The 18,478-nt window shown below is 41.2% G+C and overlaps 1 protein-coding gene across 2 annotated transcripts in view; it reads left to right on the top strand.

Moving 5' to 3' along the window:
* The window catches only part of wwp2 (WW domain containing E3 ubiquitin protein ligase 2), a 66,075-nt gene that overhangs the window by 5,224 nt on the left and 42,373 nt on the right, over positions 1–18,478 (top strand). For both annotated transcript variants that reach the window (XM_075470556.1, XM_075470555.1), the window contains exons 3-5: positions 5,506–5,662; positions 6,053–6,174; positions 8,396–8,533. In XM_075470556.1, the coding sequence (XP_075326671.1) occupies positions 5,506–5,662; positions 6,053–6,174; positions 8,396–8,533 (417 nt within the window). The remainder of the gene's footprint in view (positions 1–5,505; positions 5,663–6,052; positions 6,175–8,395; positions 8,534–18,478) is intronic.

The following is an 18,478-nucleotide window of genomic DNA, read 5'->3' as shown; positions in this document are numbered from 1 at the left end:
GAGCCTGAGATGAATCTTTTTTTAAATGAGAGTTGACTTTATATAAGACCTTTTTATTTGTAAATTCTCATCATAATGATGTTTTTTGATCTGTAATTGTTAACGCATTTGTCTGAAGATAACTGCTGCTCTGCTGCTAGCTGTTTCCTAATTATTTTGAAGATTTCTTTTAATTTTCCAACAGTGTTTGAGGAGTCTTTGAGCTCATTAATAGGCTAAGAGTTTTTTTTTTTCTGCTCCAAGCTTTTACAGCCATAATCAGCCATTAAAAATGTCCTCAGTTGACCTTGAGTGTAGAAAAGCGTAGAACAAGTGATGGCATTAGCTCCAGATGAGACCAGCACAACATTCAGAGGGAATTTTGGACTGTTCTTCCTTACAGAAATGTTTCACCTCGATTTTTAGACCTCTCCAAAAGTGGATATTTCCTACATGAAGTCCATCTATTTGAGGGTTATTCTCATGCTGCAGCCACTCCAGAGGCAAATATAAGCCAATAAGTCTTGATATTCCCTCCAAACCGTATCAAACCAAAAATATTAGTGATGCAGAGTTGTGGATTCTGATCATTTGGCCGTTGGTCTCATAAACCATTCAAAATGATCTTTCTTTAGACCTTCAGCTGTTACTCTGGACTTCTTTTTGAAACTCGATGTGTGCGTTTTGAGTTGTCTCACAGATAACTCATTTCCAGGGAAAATGGTCCGGGACTTGTCCTCTCAGTTTGTGGAACAAACTCTTTGAGTTTACTTTTTAACCTGCTTCACGAAACATCAGAATTGACTGTTGGTAAGTGTCTGTTTGAGTGTATTAACAGGTCAAAGTTACAGATTAAAGTTGCACTCGTCAAACCTCAGATTCTCCTTTTACTGTTTTAAGCTTTTATTAATTCACTTTGATGTTCATTTCTCAACGAACAACGTGAATGTTTTCACAATTAATTTACAAGAACTTTGTCATGTCTCTGGCAGGTTTTCCACTCCTTACTGGCCACAAAAATGTTCTGGGGTTGTTTCCTTCATACGTAATATTGTTGCTTTGGTTTATTGTTTCGCTTTGAACTGTAACCTGATGCTTCAGTTTTATTAACTGTTTAGATCAGATTTCCTTTTGCAAGACAAGAGAAAAATCCAACTTTAGTCCTCTCTGAATGTGGAGAGGCGAATTAAAAAAAGATCCATGCTGGTTGGGCAACATTTACGCCTCTATGTCAATCTGATTTATGCCTTTTTATTTTCTTATTGCATCTTCAGCCTGTCGTAAATCAATATAAGAATATGTTGTCTCGATCAAGAGAAGGATGAACTTTGAATACTTAAGATGACGCCCTCTGTTCCTTCAAAGGACAAATGCTTTCGATATTAGTTTTCAAGCATTGGACACACTAAATCATTCAGTAACATTCCTTAAAATAAGTCAGAAAAGTAAATACACTGATAATTTTAGGGTCCTTTGCTGCTTGTCTGGCTGCTTGAGAGCATTTTAACACATGACTGAAGGCCAATTGCTCCTTTTACTATTGACGACAAAGCCCAGGTATTAGTAGATATTAATTGGGGTTTTGACCAATGGGGATAAGGCTTTAAACGTTTTGTTTTTCCTGCAGTGTAGCCTAAAATTCCAGCAAATTAAGAATGCAATCAATATTTGGAATACACGTGCTATGAACATACATGTAACTGTACTCGGGTTATGCTCACTGAGAGGCAAAAAGAGCTGACTCGACTGTTCGACTGGCAGGAAAACACATCTAAAATGAGCTGTTATGCAGTTAAAGAAAGAGGCGGGTTTTCTTTTTCAATAAAATTAAAAGCAGTAAAGAGAGGAGAGCCAACTGGAGTTAATCCAGGCTCAGATACTTTGTGTTAGATTTCTGAGTAAAAATCATTGTTGTAAGATGTTACAACAAACCTTGTATGTGATGAGCTATTTAGCATTTCGTATTTATATATTTATCTCGTTTCATCTGCTTTGTGGAGAGTAGACAAGATGTTAACTCGTCCAGACAGCCTTGAGGAACAATAACAGGTTTATTCTGCAAGTGATATTTCTACAAAAAGGAGCATTTCCTTCAAATATGTTCAATTTAGGTTTGTTGTTGACATTTGGATGGAAGGAGAAATCACTCTCCTAACGTGCCTTTGTAGTCCTGATTCCCAGGTTTTCAAGTCCATCGTTTTGCTAATGTTATAAATCAAGGGCGTAATGAGAAAAAGCGTATTAGAGACCACAATAAAGAACAGTATGATTGTTTGCTCAGTTGTCTCCACGTTGGTGGCAGAGACCTTGCATGACTTGTGAGTGATGCATTAAAACACATTATAAAGTGCTTTGTTGAACTTTTCTAAGATTAAAAAGTGCATTTTCAAGAGACGCCATTTACTGTAAAGGGTTATGATGCAGAAAATTCCTTTGTTTTCCATTGTCACTGAAGCATTTCCCCTCATAACTGTTCAAATTGTGAGTTATTCGGGAATGAAGTAACTGAACAGCAGTGTTTTAGAGGTCATTAGCTGTTTTGTTTGTCTACATAGTGTCCTTTGGGTGCAGTTACTTGTATCTATGCTTGTATTGTGACATAAATGAGTCTCATAATGGACCTGAACACAGCGTGAGGGCAAATCCTGCTGCTGTATTTTGGATATCAGCGGTTCTTTCTGTGACGGATTGATTCAAAGCTTATTGATTCAGACGGGGTGAAGTATTTTAAGATAACCTGAGTAACTGTCATTCCATCCTGCGTCAGTATGAAACGATGAAGGACACGGTAAAGTCATGATTGTCGCGTATACTTAAAAAGGCCAAACGGGTCTTATTTTAGCTTAATAACACATCAGTCACAGCCACTCTTTTTATCTAATGTGGACTGTATCAGCTCTGACTCACCTCCTCATTCACTTATCTGCCCTCAGTCGCTCTACTCCCTTTTTTCCCTCCTCCCACCGCATCCCACCGCCCAAACCTGCTTTGATTGTTCCATATATGGTGCTCTTCCACCCCAGGTCCCTTCCTTCTCTCTAACCTAAAACTGCAGTGAGTCATATTAGTTTTTCCAGATGTTCAGGAGATGAAAGACCATCGGCTTGTCTCAACGTGAGCGGGCCTCTATTCATGTCTTTTCTTTTGTTCGGAAGGAGTCCAAATCTTTCATTGTTTATTCATCGCACTTGCTCCGTCAGACGCCGCTCGTTGAGAAACACCGCCAGCCTCTGGGTTCTTTCATTCGCAGCCTTGCATTAGTTCACGATGAAGAGTTGGACTGACACGTGCTGTAACAAGACTCTCAGTAGACCTGAAGAAAATCCAAAACCACTCAGCCTGTCTTAACTCCAGCTTTTGCCCCCACTTGCAGAGCTCCCAGTAGGACATAAATTCACTACATCACAAAATGTAGAGAGTATCTTGGATACCTGAAAGAAAGACGCAGCAAAATGAAGACGGTACATCGTGTTTTATTTATTCATTTCAGTGCTGTTTTGAGGCTCTCTGGTGTTTCTAACCTGGCCTGCAGTACCAACACTGTGCTGGCTTTTTAACCCTGAGAGGCCTCATCTCATCCGTAGAGTTATTTTCTAGATGCTTTTTTTCATGAAAATAAATAAAAGTGCCTCCGTACATGTCCTCCGTCTCCCACTAGAGGTCAGCGCTTGTCCGACTGCTTACCTCCCACCGACTCCAAATATGTGTCTACTCTCCATTTATATTCTGACGCACATGAAAATCCTTTAAGCACTAATACAGTCGTGTCCTGAACGTGGACTGCAGTCATGTTACATTGAAATAATAGAACGTAACATAGAAAACACTTCCATCTGACGCACATGACCATCAGGTTGAATGATCAACGTGTTTTATGAAACTTTAGTTTTTTTTTATTAACCGCAAATAATACGACAGCTTTTGATGCCAGCGGTTATAATGACCACGGAGCTGCTCTTTAGCACCGTGCAGTCACTACCGAAGCTCTGACGTTAGAGCCAGAGTTCGACAGATAAACTAAAATCTCGCTTTCCTCGAATAGAAGAAAAAAGTGTTTGTTGTTGTTTTGTTAAGGATTGTCTGGAATAATGACAGCTCTGTTGTCATTGAGTTTTAATGTTGCACCACATCCTAAAGTCCTCAGGAGTCTCTGTGTAAATCTAACAAACTGAACAGACAGACACTACCAGGAAGGAGCAGAGCACTCTGATTACTGTTTGACTTAATTCATGTAGATTCTGTGTTTTCTGTTGTGGGAAGCTAGCCTGGCGACGCCATCCTACGTACTTCCGCCCAAAGATTTTGGCACCGCACATAGTCTGGCCAAATCCCCCTACCTCGGTTCGCTCAGTGTTTTGCCAATCAGCAAACAGTTGCAAGTGGTGACGCAGAACTCACGCGCGGAGTCCATTGTAGTCCATATAATTGTAGTTTAACCGCAGCGGAAATAAACATGGCGACGGAAGAACGCTAGAAGCTATCCATGAAGTTGTCTCAACTCTGGAGAGCATTACACAATTAAAACGAGAGCAAGAGGAATGCCTCGTCAATTTTGTTAGTGGCAAGGATGTCGTAGCTCTCCTTCCAACTGGCTTTGGGAAAAGTTTGATTTATCAAATGGTACCGGTATAATGAAAGCGGATGTGGGAAGCGTGATTCGCGGGCTAGAGCCTCGCGAGAGTAAGCATGAACCTCGGCGCATAACCTACGTCCTTTCTAAAGATTACTGATTGGTTAAGGGAACTCCAATGAATTTAAGTTACTGAGTAAGGTCCCGCCCTCCATGGAAACGGATTCCTCTTGGGTTTTTCGCCCAGGCTAGTGGGAAGCAGCCTTTTAGATCAATTCAAAGAAAATCAGGATGAAGATTCAACACTAAAACATACATTGCAGGACGATCAACAGAGATCCCCCCTTGACAAATATTTAGGTTTAGTTGAAAATTATTATTTTGATTTAAGGAGACCCTGTCATTAATACCATACATCAGAAATATCTTAAAACTCAGCCAACTAAACTTTTTATTGTAACGCAAACATAATAAACTGTGTTCTCATTGTTTGGCCTGTTTCATTTTGCACTGAGACCATCAGTTTCCTGCTTTCTGTTATGAGACTAAAGCAAATGTGAATGCATGTAAGACGAGTTGTAAAAATTAAGACTTGATTTTATTCAGCATATAAAGTACAACTGGAGTAAAAGTTTAGTCTCTGCGTGTGCACGTGTGGATGGAGGCAGATAATCCAATTTTAGTTTTTTTTTTAAAAAACATTTTTTTCGCATACATTTTTATCTTGGTGTGTATTCTGCAGCTGTTGTTATAATTGTAAATAATCGTCACTTTTAAAGCAAATCAAGCAAAAAATAAAAAATAAAAGCTCTGGTACAGTTTTGCAGAAGCGAAGATTTGATGATTTACTGATTAATCAGTGGTAGTGGTGTTTGTTTCCATTTCCAGAAAATGTGATTTTTGACATTTCCACGTCTTCCTCCGTGGCTGTAATCTGTGGGTTTGTGTTTGCGCAGTGCTGTCAGCGAAGCCCCAGTCCCCCAAGCTGCCGAGCCGTCACTCTCGGCTCAGCTCCTTCGTCGAGGTGACTGCCGACGGTCTGACCAGTGAAACCAAAAAAACAGGCAAACGCAGCGGGCACCTCGAGCTGCAGTGGAATGAAGACCTCACACTGTGAGAACAGCACACACACACACACACACACATATCCAGAACATAAAAACACTGACTCAGACTGTTTTAATAAAAGTCAGTAACAATTATTTAGACATTTATACAGTAGTGTTCCAGAAAACAGCACTGCAGTAGAGGTGGTCACTTTAGCTGCCTGTTAAAAAAAAATCTTGTTCAGTCTGTTCTAGTGCAGAAATTTAGATCAATACATTTGTACAGCTAATTTAAAGAATTCATAGTGGGATAGAGCTTAAGAATGAACAAATAGACCTAAATGTAGCTTCTCTAAGCAGTTATAGAGCTGTATCTGTTCTGAACTGATCAGATTAATGCACCGATATGCATTTGTATTTGTAACGGAGTGCATTGATGTTGGTCTGTGCTTTGCAGTAATGTGACGCCTCAGAGTCGCCTGGATCTGAAGCTGTGGAGCTGCCACACCTTGAGAAAGGAGCTGCTGGGCAGCGCTACCATAGACCTGCTGGACACGCTGCGCACACACGATGGCAAAAGTAATGACTCGCACACAGCTACAGACTTTGTTATTATGTCCAGTCTTTAATCAGATACACGGTAAATACTTTAACGTACAGTGGGGACATTCTCAAGCGAGACTTCATCGAGCCATCGCCACCTCTAATAGCGAATGACATCATGTTATGAGGGGAAAAAAATTAAGTCTGATTAAAGTTTCCTAACTTACTTTTTCATTTCTCGAAAAAGGGAGGGTTTTCCTGTATGCACACGCTAATTCAGAGGCGAGTTTTTATGGCCGAAATGCAGAAGAAACCTCTTTTCATAGGTGTTAACTTAGAAGAGCGCCGCGGGCTTCACAGAAAGAAGACTCGACTTTAAAACTTTCTGTCAGATCTGATGAAATCGTCACTTGTCCCAGAATGTTATACGTTATACAGGGGGGAAAAAATGCGGCTCAATCTGTTTATTATGTGATTTTTTTTGCAAGAATCCCCCATGCCTGACTGAAACAACCTCTAAGATGTAGAGCAGTGTCCAGTTTTTAGTTGTTTGTCTGAAACATGACGGTACAACACGACGGACTGCGAGGAGGAAAACCTGCACCGTCTGTGTATAGATGGATCGTTTTAAGGTTACAAAAAATAAATTAAATTAAATATTCATAATCATTTAAAAATGATTCTGCACAAATTTAATAATTGTTGGGAATATTTTGTTTTATTTCTGCTTTAAATGTTGAACCCTGGAACGTTAAAATTGGCAGGAATGATGTAAAAAGAGGCTATTGTAGCAGCCATTAGTGCACATGTACACACATAAAGAAAGACTCAGACCATGCTGACATTACATCCATAACACAAAACAAAACATGAAAGGAGCACATGAATCAAACACAGTTGAGGGCAGAAGTTTGCATAAACATCTCAAATAACTATTGAAAATACATAGATTATATTTTGAGTAATTTAATTCTGATGATTCTTTGTTTTCCGAGTCAAAATGTGGACAGGTTTTTAAATTTGAACTTATTAACAGACACTAAAAGCGAAACTCGTTCCTCAGGAAGTCCAAATTTTCCGTGTGGATAATCAGGAAAGTCCACTAATTTAAGTCAGACTCATAGTTCAGGTTGTTAAGTTTTCCTTTTAAACGTGTGTTGGGCAACTGGCACACAATGTAAAATGTTAATAGTCGATGTGTCCACATAGCAAAGCTCCAATGAGCTGCTCGCTGTTTTCTACTCATAGCAAAGCATATTTAGGATATCTTTCATATTTAGACCAAAGAAGCCACATTCAGGAAGTCGGATAAATTATATAAATATGGAACCACAGTCATACTCTGCTGATTTCTCTCTTTTAATCATTCTGCAAGAAGCAGTGATGTTCCCCTGATAACTTGTGGAGACTTGGAGATATCTATAGATTGAACAATATGATGTAATCCCCCGAAGGAGTGGCTTGTTACAACCTGCCATCGAGCTGTGAAGATCGAATCTTTCATCTTATTCTGCTCACCCAGAGACATCAAATGCTGCACTTCAAACCTTCAAAACGAGTTGATACAAGAAATATTTGACCTGAAAGAGATGCGTTTTGTCGGTCTACATGAAGATAGATGTTCCGACTTAGTTTTGCTCATATTTTCACAAATTGTTTCCTGTGTTTTTAAAGAATGTGCTGAGATAATTTTTCTTAATAATAAAACGACATCTGTTAATGATCCGGATGTAAAGACGGAGTCGAATCAGGGGAGCGTCTGTGGTCTGTGGGCCCGTGCACACGTGCACTCGGCTGTACAACACACCGGTTCACCTCAAAGCGAGAGGGTCACGCACCAGGCAGGTGAAGTGAGCAGGCGTCTGTTTGAGTTCTTTAAATTAAAAGATCTCAAACCAGAGCGGACAGCTTACTCTCAAAGTATATACAATGTAAAACCTGTAGACAATCGGCCTCGGGTTATAAATATTAATAAGAACACATAAAAATAGCTTGTTGTGAAATTGAATAAAGCCATTTCTGTTGTGATTTGAGCCGTAGAAAAAGTGAGACATGTACCCGCCTGAGGCCGATTAGGAATGTCGTCTTTTATGTGCGTTCACAATGTTTTTCCATCTCAATAACAGAGGATGTCCGATTTCCTCCTCACTTCACTCTTTTCTTCCAACACAATCTGTCTTCCTTTCACCACCATTTTGTCATCCACCTTCTCAACCACTCATCCTCTCCCTTACTTGTCTGTTCTTCCTCCCTCTAGTGGAGAACGTCCAGTTGAGTCTGGTGCTGCAGACGGAGAACAAAGGCTCGGTTGTAGCAGGAGGGGAGCTCAACGTCTGTCTGGACGGCATGGTTGTTGATCTGGGCTCGCTGCCCAATGGCAGCACGGCAGCAGACAGTGAGTCCTGCCTTTACCACACACACACTCGCACTCACCCGAGTGAGCGTAATAAGACAGAAATGAACAGAGGAGCACCCCAAGACACACACTCACACCACAGACATGTGCTTACACATATCGGTGCTGTCCAGGCTGGTGATTTTCATGTCTTTAAAAAGAAAAAAGTTTATTATTTGGCTCAGAAGTGTTGTCAGAAGCAGGTTTGACATTCACAGTGAAGAACAGCGACATGCAGAGCGCAGCTGAAGAACGCTGAAGATGCGTTAATGTGAACATGCTCGCAGAGCTTTCCCACAGAAATCCAGACAGCTGAATAGAGAAGAATACACCACAGTACTAAAGCATTTCTCCTCCTCTCACTCTTTCCCTTTTCCCTTCCTCTTTAATATTTGGTAATATTGCAGCAGCGACCCACACACACATGCATCTGTTTGTACAGTGGGATGTTTGTGTCTGTCTCTCCACCCTGGTAATGAGTGTTTTCTCCACTTGGAAAAAGCCAGATTTTTCTCCATTATGTAAGTAACTTCTTCTCAGCCTCATGGCTTTGAATTAATGTTGTTTGCGCCGACACATTTTGGTCTTTAGTCAAAGTGAAATGAGGACTTTGAGTCCTCTGAGTTTGTTGTTCATGCGCTGATGGTACTGAAGAGTTGAAAAGTTGTCCTTTATTGTAAATCCAGTCGTTGCATTACTGATTGTAGATACAAGCAGTAATGCTAGAACAATCTGCACACATTTATGGCAAATCTTTGGTGAAAAAGAAAGGGTCCGAGAGTGGAACCTTGTGGAACACCAGAGTAAACCAGAAGGATTTCTGGCCAGATCCCGTTATCTGAATTTATCCTAATGAAACACTGAAGCAGATGCTACATAGGTCATGGTCAAAATTATTTATATAGCAAATTTAAAAACAACCAAGGCTGACCAAAGTGCTTTACAGGAGTAAAAATTAGTTTTTAAAATAGTTTTGAAAGTAGGAACAGTCTGAGCTGTTCTTATTTGCACAGATTGGTTGTTTCAGAGTGGGTCCACCTACCAAAAATGCCCAGTCACGTTTATTTTTGAGTGTAGACCTAGACGATCTGAGCGCTCTGACCGGGGTATAAATATGTAATACACATGCAACTATGATGGTGGCAGCCCATTTAAAACCTTAAGAACTAGCAATAAAATCTCAAAATCAATTGTGAATTGATGAACAGGAAGCCAGTGGAGAGATGCCAAAACTGGGGTGATGTGCTCACGCTTTCTGGTCCTCGTGAAGAGACGAGCACCAAGTCGACTGAGGAGACGACCGATCCAAACCAAACGTACAGGGAATTACCTATGTGCGGTCGTGTGCTTATAAAAGCACGTAGAACTCTTTCTAGATCGTTATAAGTACGGCTGCGCGTTGGCCAACAGACGAACTGGAAAAAGCTAGTTTTGCCAACAGAACTAATCTGTTTGTCAAATTTAAATGTGCTGTCAAAAATCACACCCAAGTTTTTAGCAGACGTGTGAAAAAGAAGCCGATGGGCCAAGAGTGTCCGCACAATCTTTCTGATTTAAATGAAAAGTTGCTGATCATAAATGCTGTTGGAGAAAAGAGAAGCTTTAAGTGTTAAGTGGAATGGTTTTCTAAGGTCTTGGGGTAGCTTTTCCCCATTATATCCATTGTCTGTGTTCGAAACCTTCCATACTGCATACTCACCGATCAGACAGTATGCAGAGCGTTTACCCACAATGCATTTCGCTCCTACCCGAGCCGAAATCAGCCGGCCTGAAGCTGATTTCGCTTAAAGGCGGGGTAGGGGATCTTTTTCTGGAACATTTTTTTACATATTGCTTGAAATACTCTTCACACCCCCATTGCAACCAATTAATTAAAAGTTTTGACACAAATATGAAAAGTTTTAGTGGCCTCTAGAACGTACAATCTAGGAAAAACACTATCCAATCATACTGAACGGACCGTTAACGATGATTGGATACTGATGCCGTCTATCAAACTGCAATCTGCTCCTCCCTCCCCCTCCTTCCCCCTGTGCGCGTACCCTGCTCCGTGAACGAATTACGCGTCCAGAAGCTTGGCAGGAAGCTAAACTAGAGCCAGCTTGGCTAGCACCTAGCATTATTAAACGTATAGTTAGCATATACTAAATACTAAAGACGGCAACGATCGATGCTTGCTGTCAGAACAGCGCTCGTGCACCTTCGTGCTCGTGTGCGTTCATGTACTCTAGAGGCGTGGCTTCGGGGGAAAAGTGAAGAAAAGGGTTGGGACTTTTGACCTGTGTATTTTCAAAATATGCTGGACTCAAAATCCAGGATCTCCTACCCTACCTTTTAAGCTCTAAACTCTGTAAACTTTAGCAACATTTGAAACATTTTCAGGCGAGAAAGTAGTCGTTTAGATCCCCAACGTGTTGAAAACCTGACAAAATACCGGCTATTTACAATTTTGTTCCCACGAATTCGGCGCTACTAAAGCTAGCCGCAGTGAGCAACGCACTTCCGGTTATTTTCACAAAATAAAATACCCGTTGCCTTTTGTCATAGGGAAAGCCATTACGATACAATTGGTGCTTTTGTTTTGAAAACAGGAAGTGAACCTACCCTCGTTGTAGCTAGCTTGAAACTGCCGTTTTGACAGGAAATGACGATCGGCGACGTCACGTTACGTTGCATCTTGGGTAGTTTGAGTATGAGTAGTAACCTCATGATGCATAACCCAACATTTCGGCGAATCTAGTATGCATCCAGGAAAAAAGTCAGTAGGAGTAGTCGGAGAAGTATGCGGTTTCGAACACAGCGATAGTCTGTACATGTGCCAGTATGCATCTTGTTAATGTACATAAATGCAATGCATGTTGATACAAGCTTCTCTGAGGTCCAGTCTGGAGGATTATTTCTGTATTACTCTCCAGACAGCAGCAGCTGTGGCTGTGTTGGGTTTTGTTTTAAATTCTCGCTGCACAGGCATCTCATCGGTATCACTGGTGTTGTTTCATTCATTCATTTAAAACACTCCTGTAGAGCTCCTTTAGTGTCATCTGTCCCGGTTTTTATCACCCGAGGGTGACTCGGTGGGAGGAGCAGGGAGACGTGATTATAAGGAAGGTATACTCATGAGGGGGATCATTGGTTATTGAACAGGATCGTCCATATGGACGAAGAGGTCCTGGTGAAACTTGTCATTCCTCTGGTGATTATTCAGTGTGAACAAGTTGAATTCTCTGGTTTATCAATGATGTGTATTCAGCTACACAGACTGGAGTCTGTTAACGGGGAATTAGTCTCACAGATGAGCCCAGTTTGAGGATTACTGCGTAAACCCATGACATATGCTTGTTTGCTGTCATCAGACCAGTCGTGCATAGTTGACTGAGCCAGATCGCTATATGAATATAGCTTTTAATGTTGGCTTTATAGGTATCTGCGCAGGATCCTGATATATTGGGAACTGAAATATTATAGACTGATAACTAACAAGTTATTGCCTTTAAGATATATCAAATCATGAGATATTTATGTTATTTCTTTACAATAAAAAACAAAAAAAAGCCTGAATCAGCCGAGATGTGACTCTAAATGACTTCTGTGAAATAAGAAGGAATACAGGACCCTGATCAGCAATAACATCATGACCTCATGCCACCACAGTAGCTCTGACCTGTCAGGCTGCTGATGAAGAACAACTGAGGGTGTCACAGAGTGAAACTAACTGGGACGTTTGTCCTTACGGGCTCTGAGATGTTGTGGGGTTGGTGTTGCACAGATGCCATCAGACCGGTACCCGGGTAGTTTGTAGTCCAGGTGAACACTTCAGGCTCTTTGTTGTGTTGTATTTTTGATGCTTCTTACACTCCCAGCTGCAATGCTTTTATTTTATGTAAAGCGCTTTGAATTGTTTTTTTACATGAAATGTGCTATACAAATAAATTTGATTTGATTTGATAACATTGCAGCTGATGAGTGGAGGGTAATAACTTGTGATAATTGGTTCTTCAGCAGATTATGGTTGTGTTATCGTCTAGAAGCCTTTATATCTCTTTCACGACTGAAAATGATCGTGTCAGTTGAACCATTTTAGCACTTCTTCCCCCGGTAGTACATGTCCGATCTTCGCTGTGGCTCAGTCGGCCCCTCGTGCCTCTTCTCACCGGGAAAACGTACTGTTACACTGAGCAAACTCCAATTCAAGCCTACTTCTGGGAGGTTCCTGAAATTGTAAAACCAGAAACTAGATTTATGTTTGAAAATGTGTGACTTTGACTCCAGATTTGTGCCCAAAAACTTGTCGTTTAAACGAGAAGAACTGAACAATGACAGGAGGTTTTCGCTGTTTTCTTGCACTGATTTAGTTTGCAGCTTCAGTTTCTCTGCTGCAGAGTCCCACCTGCCAACAGTTAAGGTTAGTCTGTGTGTGTGTATTTATTCATTTCAGCAAAGCCTGGGTTTTAGTGGAGAGTTTGGCCAATGTTTAAATTGTGTGTCAGAAGTTCTTCTGTCATGCCAACAACAACATGTCAAGTACACTGTTAAATTTAAAGTAACTCGATACCAACAGAATATACTGACTGCATGCAGCTGCATTGTTTCACAACTTTTAACATCAGCACCATTCACATCAATGGCCGGGTTTCCAAATCGATATTTCATAGGAGGAAGGATTCAAAGCCTCCACACGCGTAGTCGACAGTATTTTCCACTCCCACGGACTGCGCTAACGTTTTAGCTTCCTCTATGGTTTGGAAGCAAAGACTAAAGGTCTTTTTTAACTAATGCACTGTTGTTGAGCTGCTCTTAAACCCAAAGCCAAGTCCATTGCAACACACGCAGCTTTTCATAGCGTGTCACAGAGCCTGTAGTGTATCCTGCTGAATGAACACAGGAGCAGCAGTGAGTGCAGAGGCCTGCCACAGCATGGGCTTTATAAATGTGTCTCTTTGTTGCTGTTTAGATGTGAAGAGAGGTTAAGAGGATGTGTGTATTTCCACGCACCTCTTCACGAGAATAGTAAGACGGACACAATCTGGTAAGAGGAGGATCTGGTTTTGATGGACAGTGTTTTTAAGTTGTGAGAACACAGCTGTCTTTTTGTGATGTTTTCCTTGTAGCCCAGTTATCACCCGATGGATAACTAAGCCCGAGTGGGTGCGCGACCCGAGGGGCTCTTTTAAACATTTCTGTGGAATTGGAGCATGTCAGGATGGTTTAGCAGAAAAAAATGCAACTGTTTTACAATAGCATCAACTTTTTCTAGCGCCGTACCATCCAGGTAGTTAATATTCCAGTTTTTTGGTAAAAGCAAAGGATTTTGTCTAGTGCAAAACAACATAAGATATGATTTATTCTTATTCAAAAGCATCTTATTGCTAGAGAGCCATTTTTGGACTAGATTAAAATCAGACTATATTGAATATTGAATTTGTGAAATGTCTAAACTGGAGGAGTATGCTCAACTAAGCTACTGTAAAGCTTGAGTTATACCTCTTTTAACTGCCCTTGCGCTTGCGTCTTGCGCTTGTGTTAATGGCTCGAGACGTTTATGCTTCATTTTGCTTTGTGGCGGTTTGAGCGCGGGTTTTTTCAATGACAAGCCTACTACGATGAAAGCAAATTCACCGCCAGGAGCTCTTCGGCAAGTCTCTCTTCGAGTGGATTCATGCTTCTTCTTCGCTTTCTACCTTGGCGTTTGAAAACAGCCATAGAGATAATATATAATGTGTATATATATATAATATATTATGTCTATGAAAACAGCGGTCTTTTATTAGGGGATGAAACCAGAAGATGAACACGCCGCCGGATGTGATGTAGATAGTGGCTTGCGTCTTGCGTGAAGTTTAGAAAATTGAGGTGACACACGCAAGCACGCAAGGGGGGGGGGGCTTGCGTTGCGTCTTGCGTCACCGACCATAAATCAGGCTTAACTCGCCGTTAAGGTCTACAGTTCCAGTTATTGATTTTCTGATCAAGCTCTTAGCGTAAAAGCGAATCAGCATATTTCCTAAAATATAACTCGCTTTGAAGGTAAAATGACTCATAATCTCAGGGAATAACCACGGTAACGAGCGCTCACAAAGCAGTTAAACAGAGTTGTGTCTGTAGTTTCAGCGTGTGTGCAGGTCAGAGGTTAACATACGATGAATGAAGCCATCCCTCCCCCTGTTGTTTGGAGACTCTCCGCACACATAATCACAGACATCAGGGCCGCTTTTGTCTAATTTGTTTCTGAGAATTGCGTAATTGAGCCTCATTGCTTGCAGCTCGGCAGCACAATTGCCTCCTGTGATCCTGAAGCGGTGTGCTTGTTAGAAAGGTGGGGGGGGGGGTGGGCGGGGGTTTCCTCTCCTGACTTGCAGGCGCAGGGTTGACGTGTGTGTGCTTAAGTGAATAAGTGAACACAAGGCTGAAGTGTGCCCCCTAAGAGCAGAGTTTCATGTTGAGGCACTAGTCTTTGTGCGTTTGTTTTATTTTCTCATGAGTGTAGATGCAGATGTGTGCGTGCACATGTGTTTTACATTTTGCATGTGTGTGAGCTGCCTGAATATATAAAATGCATAAAGGTGGGAGTGTGTTGCCTTCTGCTGGTGTCAAGGCCCTCTGTGTTCCTGCTCTGAACGCAGCTCTGTTAGTTTACTCGTGTTTTTCTGGCAGCTTTTCTGACACACACACACGCGCACACGCATGCATGTGGTGGGCTTTGTAAACAAACCCCTTACATTTGAAAGATGGTGAAAAACAGAAGCCAGAGCAGAAAGATTTCAACTCTGGAAATACTGTCACACTTTGTACAATTTTAATTCTCGCCAAACACTTCAAGCTTCCTATCCCACAGAAGCAGGGGCCACGTTTTACGGCCACACTCAGACCGTCCAGCCCAACGCGTAACGCTCACAATCCTCGACACGTCACGCTAGAATCAGTGCATTAATGGGGAGAGTGAGCCAAAGATTTGTAGCAGAGATACCTTGGAGTCACTGCTGAATGAAAAGGGTGTTTTGTGACTTGTTTAAACTAACACGACCCTGGGTCAAAACTCTCTATCACAGTATCGCAACAAGACGTATATGCTGTAACGTAGCCAGTAAATCTGTAATAATAAAGTTTTATACAATGATGCGTGGTTTTTGATGCACTGCATGTAGAAAAAGAAAGTGTGGGCTGATGATATAATTCCCAATATTATTTGTTAGTTGTATCTTATTGTGGGCTGAGGGTTACTGTCCCTTTAAGGCACTGAGAAGAGAGCAGGGGGTGAAAGTTCATGTAATCAGGTGTTAAGAGTTGAGTCTGATTGTTCAGGTGTGTTTTTTGTTTTTTTGGGGGGTCTTGATCTTTTTTTACACACGTGTGGAGCCAAAGGCAGCAAATCCTTTCATTTTTGACGACCTCCACACATTCTTATTATCCATGAAGAAGAAAATGAACATGTTTCACGTCTGTCTGCCCTGAGAGAGGAATCCCCTCTGTGTTGCTGCTCTTGAAGTTTTACCTTTAACTCCTTAAAGGATGAGGAAAGTTGGTGCCTATTTGATTCAGAGATTTCAATGCCAAAATAAGCTGAATTTGTGGTGTCGGTATTTGTATATAAAAATAGATTTTACTTGGCTTATAGTTAGAAACAGGCGTGCACAATAAAGAGCTGTGATTCTTACACTTTTCCTCAGTTAAAGCTGACAGTCTGCACTTTAGGCCTGCATTTAGTCTGTAACTAATTTGCATATATTTGGTTTTAAATTAAAATATGTCCTTTCAGAGGCTGCATGAAAACACATCGGAAGCAGCATATTCATCTAAAACTGTTTCTTTTTTACTTGAAACTTGAGTCCTTTTGTTTTCTGCTTTTCCACGTTGGCCTAAAATTATGTGGCTGACCCATTTAAAAAAACAAAAGGAGCAGCTATTTTAACCTACCATTTTTCATATTGCAGAACAAAAACTACCACAATTTTCAGGATCATCCTGTCACGTTTCTGCTCACCTAAGTCCCTAACGCCGACTTTTTCGTGTTTAAGCAGAACAAACAACAAGCAAATCCATTTGTTTCCTCACGTGATCTTATTGGTTCGTAATTGACGGATTAATTAACAGTGCAGGTCATCGGGAGGAGCAGTCAAAAATGACCCGAATAAGACAGAAATACTTTGAATATCTGATTTAAACTCTAGGCGCTGCAGATTGTAATCCACCTCCTGCTTCAGTTTAGTTGTTGAGATGTTTCTACAGGTGTGCACTCTCTCGTGCGCTCACAGACACACACCAGACCAGTAATTAGACCCATGCCGTTACAAGGGAGGGGGTGATGAACTCAGAGAGCAGGCTATGACACAATGGTTTCTCCTCAAGACCACTGTTTATTTTTCTGTATGTCCACCGGGCCCGCTCACAAGAAGCTCTTTCATAGCCACAAAACAGAACTGTGCGAGTCTGTGCGAGCCTACCTGTTTGCTTAGCTTTAGATAGCAGGATATACTGTATATGTGCGTAAACACGGACGCTGTTTGAGGCCGTCGCGGCTCCGGCCTGAGCGTCTTGCTCGCTGGAAGACGTAGTGTTTTTTTGTGTGTCAAGGAGAAAGTGAGTGTTAATGAAAAGCATGTTAGAGGCTTGTGGTTTTCAGTCACAGTCGGGATTGTATAGTCACACATTCCCTCACACCGCCAAGACCGCACACCACTACGCACACAAACCGGCACAGACTGCGTAGCACACACATGGATGAATGGTCTCTGTTAAACCACCGACTTTACCTCCACTGCCACATGTGTCAAGTCTTCATGGATTTCATTGTGTTTTTTATAAGCACGAAGAAGCCTTGCTGTGATTACTGAGGGGGACCAGGAACCTCCGTCCAAACTACACCATCTTGGATAGACTGGAACGGATGCCGGTGTTCAGGAAACTGAATCTGTTGTTTAAGGCTTCTGCCAGTATTAAGTGTTTTTTTTTTCTTTTATTTCCACCTGTAGAATCCACTACCAGGTGTTTCTTTTTCTTTACTCTTGAGTGTTTCCGAATATGCGTTCACTTAAAGTCTGTTTCAGTCATGAGATCTGTAAGCCGCCTTTCTGTGTTGACTTGTAATTCCAGAGCATAAAGCCTATAGTTTGGGAATTTGTCTGACACAATACAGACTTTTCAGCTCAGTCTGCTTAAGTGCTTTGTGCGACAGTATCACCTGTATTTATATGTTGGAGGTTTTTGATGGATAAATGAGCAAAATGTTTGAAACGTCTTTAACCAGAAATAACACTCGACTTAAATCATTGTTTATTTTTTAGCAAAAGAACAACGCACATTTTTACAGTTCAGACTCTGTTTAAGTTTCAAGGATTTTGCAGTTGCACATCTGTGATTAGATGGTGAATATTAGGTAAATAGAAGTTGAAAGAACATTGAAATAACAATAAAAAAGAACTAGTGCACATATTCGACTGATTAGGCAAGGCAAGTTTATTTGTGCAGCACGATTGAACTACAAGGCGATTCAAAGTGCTTTACAGATACATTAAAACAGTAGAAATAAAAAAGCATGATTTAAATTTTAAACAAAAAAGAAAGAAATAAGAACAATAGATAAAATCAGGAGTTAAAATGTGAATAAGCTTTGAGCTTTATTCAAACGCAGCTGAAAATAGGTGTGTCTTCAGCCTGGACTTAAACACACTGAGTGTTTCAGCTGATCTGAGGCTTTCTGGGAGTTTGTTCCAGACATGTGGAGCATAGAAGCTGAATGCAGCTTCTCCATGTCTGGTTCTGACTCTGGGAACTGATAGAAGACCGGATCCAGATGACCTGAGGGGTCTGGGAGGTTCATACTGGGTCAGGAGCTCACTGATGTATTTTGGTCCTAGACCATTCAGAGCTTTATAGAGCAGGATCAGAACTTTAAAGTCTATCCTCTGATGGACAGGCAGCCAGTGTAAAGACCTCAGAGCTGGACTGATG

This window comes from Odontesthes bonariensis, chromosome 7, assembly GCF_027942865.1.
Source record: "Odontesthes bonariensis isolate fOdoBon6 chromosome 7, fOdoBon6.hap1, whole genome shotgun sequence".
NCBI classification, from domain to species: domain Eukaryota; kingdom Metazoa; phylum Chordata; class Actinopteri; order Atheriniformes; family Atherinopsidae; genus Odontesthes; species Odontesthes bonariensis.
Note: the sequence above shows the minus strand (reverse complement) of the source record. Positions and strands in the feature narration are given on the sequence as shown.